The 5,265-nt window shown below is 34.4% G+C and overlaps 1 protein-coding gene across 1 annotated transcript; it reads right to left on the reverse strand.

Moving 5' to 3' along the window:
* Nucleotides 1–2,921: 2,921 nt before the first annotated feature.
* LOC117983177 (carboxypeptidase Q-like) lies at nt 2,922–4,964 on the reverse strand. Its single transcript, XM_034969656.2, has 3 exons — nt 4,918–4,964; nt 4,081–4,210; nt 2,922–3,995 (listed from the first exon to the last, which is right to left on the reverse strand). Exons 1-3 carry the CDS (start codon nt 4,962–4,964, stop codon nt 2,922–2,924), a joined length of 1,251 nt encoding a protein of 416 aa, XP_034825547.1.
* Between the last annotated feature and the right edge of the window lie 301 nt (nt 4,965–5,265).

Consider the following 5,265-nt stretch of genomic DNA (forward strand, 5'->3'; position numbering starts at 1 on the left):
ATAAAAGTGTGGAAAAATTGATGTTTACTATATTTGTTTGAAAATAAGGCAAATTGTCCTTGCGGAATAGACCCGACGAAGACAGCCACCATGGTTGCAATGTCAGACTTTACCCACCAATCAGGAATAGGGTAGCTCACGCGCGAGGTCAGACAAGCGGCAATCTGTCACTTTTCGTCGGAACAGCGTGAGCGTCATGTAATATGCTTGAAATACTTTTAAAACTAGCTAAATATTTAGTTTAGTTAGTTTTTATTTTATTTCATTTAGTTGTAATTAAATCTATCTAGCACTTATAAAGCACAACTCCGTGGAATAAAGCCATTACGGTATTTGTGGCTGTTTTCATAAGAGCTTTTAATACTTTTATGATCACATTTTCCAAACAAAAAGGACATAACCACACTTATGACCCGATATAAACTATTCGGTTCCATTGAATAAAGTTCTAAGGAACAATTTTAATGATTGCTATTGAAGAAAAGCCCAATAAACCCCTTTATAATCACCCTAACCATTTACCAACACTGTAAACTATAAGATCGCATACATACTAGTATTAAAATAAAACACAAAAATGCTCCTCTTGAAAAGTAGGCCTTTTGTAACAGTGTCGTTATTCGAGACGTATGACGAGAAGCTCCCTAAATAAATGTCACACTTTAAGATTGATTTGCTAGTGCAGAGGTAACTTTTCTCGGTTTATTTTTCAATAAAGATTTATAGCGCAAAAATAAAAAGACGAAGCTATAACGGTAGCTGGCTTTGATCGCTGGCAGGTATTCCTTTGAGATTCACAATGTACATCGATGACGACATCTAATTTAGATTTTTGTATAAAATTTTGAATATTCCGATAATTTCTGAATATAATACAAGACAGAAATATTGTAAAAAGAAAGAGATAGTGGTTTCGTAGTGCGTTGTCTCTGTCGTTGACACCGACAAAACGTCACATAGGTAGGTATGAGTGACAGAGACAACGCTCTACGAAGCCGAACTCTCTTTCTAAATGTCGATGTACAATGCTTCTTGCCGGCTACTGTATCTTTGTTAATGACTAGATGAGGCCCACGCTTTAGTCAATGTGGATTTAGATTTTTGTTTAATCCCGTGGGAATTTTTTGATTTTCCGGGATAAAGTAGCCATTGTCCTTCTTCAAGATGCAATGCAAGTTACCTCTGCACTTTTCGTCTAAATCAGTTTAGTGGATGGAACGTGAAAAGATATTAGACAGACAGACATGTAGACGCATTTATAATATTTAGTATTTATGGAATAACTAGATGATGCTCGCGACTTCGTCCACGTGCAATTAGGTTTTCAAAAATCCTGTGGGAACTCTTGGGGGATTTTCCGGGATAAAAAGTACGCCAGAGCTATAAGTCACTCTCCAGGTCTTTATCTATACCCATGCAAAAAATCACGTCATTCCGTTGCACAGTTGCGACGTGATTAAAGGACAAACCAACAAACCAACAAACAAACACACTTTCGCATCTATAATAAGGGTACTGATAAGGGTACTGATAGATATACATTATAAGAAATTTTGCTCTTATTAATTTTAGTGTAAAATTATAATATAAAGAAATAACTCAAAATAGACCGCATTTCCGTACCTACTTAAACTCTACGTTACAATAAGTACGCTCTTCGTAATCTAAAGAGGGAATGAAGAGAAAAATTTAATTAAGCACCGACGAAAGAATTCGTCCGAAATTAGTACAAAAAAAACCCTTAACTCTGTTAGTGAACGAGAATTAAGGGACTAATGGCCCGGCCGGTATCACTCAAACTTAGGAGTCCATTACACGGGACATATGAGATGGGTTTCAATCTGCTCGAAAATTGAAATAGATCTGCGGACAAGACCTCGTTATTAGACTTTCTTAATATGTGTTCTGTGAGGGAGGAAACTTGGTGGTAGTCTTGAAAGAAAAACTATTGTGGTGATTTTTGCTATTGATTTAGGCTTACACAATAAATAATTATACTACCTTACCTATTTTGTAATACATTTGATTCCATGCAGTTTTGGCGTGAACTTTGTAAGTTTTAACTTTTACTTATACAACAGAACTGTAGCAGTAAATAGTAGGTTACTTATTTAATATTTTCCACCTAGGCTAGGATCTACAATCTAAATCTAAATATATAAAAGGAAAGCTGACTGAATGACGATCTATCAACGCACAGAACAAACTGAAATAGGTAGGTGTGACTTGCAGATAGCTATTATGACGAAGAAAGGACTTTGAAAATAGGAATTTGGAATTTGTGTAGTCCACGCGGATGAAGTCGCGGGCACAAGCTAGTCCAATATAATTACATTAAGTATAGTTTATACGGCTATTATTTCATGCAATCATTTTAATGTAAGGAAAATGTAAAAAAAACATATACCTACTATTATAGTACCTACTCGTAGCTATCCTAAACAAACTTTGATATAATTCACTTTGTTTTCTCATATTGAAAGTAACCAATAAATTCCATTCAGTTGATTTATTACCCAAGTTATATGAAAAAGCGAGCATCCATAAATCATTTCGAGATTTGTTTCTCTACTGGGTGTGGATTTGTTTAAAAAGTGGTCTTCCTGCATAGTATTTATGCATACCTACTTAGATGATGCCCATGACTTCATTTGCGTAAGCATAATTTTTTTTTAAAACCCAGTGGAAACTATGATTTTCCGGTATAAAAAGTACTATGTTCGTTTCCAGGATAAAAGCTATCCTGTAACAAATATATAAAGTTCGCGACTTCGTTCCACGTGGATTTTAATTCCAGAAAATCAAAAAGTTCCCACGGGATAGCACCAAAACATACGCGGACGAAGACGCGATAGTAAATTAGAAAAATAAATAGACGGAATTAATTTTTTTTAAATAATTTGTTTACATGAAAAAAAAATTTACAGTGGAATTTCAAAAGGTAAATCTGCAATGACATATGTGACCGCGGCCCAGAATGCTGCACATTTGATCACATTGGTATCATTTTGAGCAGTTAGTGTATCAGCTTGAGTGTGGTGGAACCAGAAATAGCGATCGTTTTTATTCAGTAGCGAAGCGCCAGGTATTCCCAACTTCACGAAAAGTGCAATATCAGACCCTACAGTATTTGCATATTTTAATTCATCTATTGGTGTAAATAATCTTAATAGATTTTCCATTAAACATTTGACATTTTCAGATCCGGCAACTTCTAATCCTAGTGGTTCAAATGTTCCTGCATCAGATTCCATTATAAAATCAATATTATGTATATCACTTGAATGTTGTTTTAAATATGCAGCTGCACCGATATAGCCAGGTTCTTCAGACGTCCATAGAATACACCTTATTGTTCTTCTCGGCCATATGCTCAAATAATTTAATATTACCGGTACAAACCAGCTTATCATCATTCCACCTCCATCATCGATAGCTCCCCTGCCCACATCCCAACTATCAATATGACCAGAAACTACAATAATTTTCTCTGGATTTTTTTGTCCTTTTAGATCAATTATAACGTTTCGAGATTCTTTTAAACTAAACTCGCTAAACATCTTTAAGTTCACTAAAATTCTTTCACCTCTGTTATAAATTCTTTCAAAATAATCAGCATCTTCGAGAGTAATGGCAGCTGCAGGAATTTTCTTTGTACTATTCTCGTAATATAATGAACCGGTGTGTGGAGTATATAGAGAGAATGGTGTAATACTTCTCACTAATACTGCAACTGCTCCCCATTTTGCTGCCGCTGTAGCACCATGTATTCGGTAGTTTACCGTTTCTTCATAGGTAGTAAAAGGAACGTTAAATAACACTATTTTGCCTTGTACGCTTTCGTCAAGTTCTGGAAAACATTTGACTATGATTACCTCCGCTGTTATTCCGTTGAGAGGTGTTGGCACGCTCGGTCCAAGACCTAATATCGCAATATTTTTTGTAACAGGTAATATCATTGTTAAAGATTCATCTCCTCGTTTCCAGTAAGGTACCTGCAAATTTGTATGGTGGTATAAATAATAATGATTGGAATGGTTCTTCTGAGATATCGTTGGTTAACAATATATTAAGTTTTACCGTAACACTCTCCGTTCTGATATCATTAATTCCACTATCTAATGTAAGGTTTATCATATGATCAATAGCTCTTTCTAAAATAGGACTTCCTGATGGACGAGGTCCAAACTGGTCAATAAACGTGGAATACCTGCAATTAAAATAATATTTTGCATTGACATAGATATTTTTTGAGTAAATTTATTTTTTGTTGTTATTTATTGCCATCAAATTAGAATTATAATTTTCATAAAGGTATTTTTTATACATTTGGCGATGGTAGTCATAGTGATTCTTGGATCGTATTTTTAATTTTAACTTTTTGAGAAAATAAGGGCAACGCGTTCGGACATGCCGTAACTTCAATATACTTAACTGTAAAGTGATAAGTGGGGATTTCTCAAGATAAATGCTTGTACTAAATAATACTTGGTTGAGAGTGGCATGAAAAAAATATTATGCTTTCATCTCAGAATCTTTATTTTGATGAAAATATTACTAAGATCAATATTATGATTCTACAATCGCCATATCTTTGATCTAAATATATAAATAGGAAAAGCTGACTGACTGACTGATCTATCAACGCACAGCTCAAACCCCTGGACGAATTTGGCTGTGGCATGCAGATAACGTAGACAATAGACATCAGCTAAGATTTAAGATAGGATTTTTGAAAAATTCAACCCCCAATTGGGTAAATAGGGGTTTGAAATTTGTGTAGTTCACGTCGACGATGTCGCGGGTATAAGGTATTTTATGACCACCTTCCAAAAAGGAGGTATTTCTCAACTCGGCCCGTTTTTTTAAATATATGTACTTACACTGTTTTTTTTATATAGGTAAATTGAAACTTACTTGTGATAGAAATCCGTAGAGATTGGTTGTGTGGTGATGATGTTCATAATGTAATCTACAGTAGGCTTGTAAAAAAATATATCCTTTGCCCGAGTCCAGTTGAAATTACAGTAGTTTATTTCTTCATATGGCATGGCAAGTTGTCGGTATAACTGCAAGTTAGTAGAAGCAGTAAGTACTGAGATAGAGATAAATATATAAATAGTTTTCAAACACATTATGTGATATTTTTTTTCCAATTTTTAGACATGATCTTTTTTAATATGTATATTTTTTTTGATTTATTGAATAACAACACTGGGCATTTCTTATGGGAAAACAGTTTACACTAATATCTAAGTAAGTAGG

The sequence above is a fragment of the Maniola hyperantus genome, chromosome 6 (assembly GCF_902806685.2).
Source record: "Maniola hyperantus chromosome 6, iAphHyp1.2, whole genome shotgun sequence".
In the NCBI taxonomy this organism is placed as follows: Eukaryota; Metazoa; Arthropoda; class Insecta; order Lepidoptera; family Nymphalidae; genus Maniola; species Maniola hyperantus.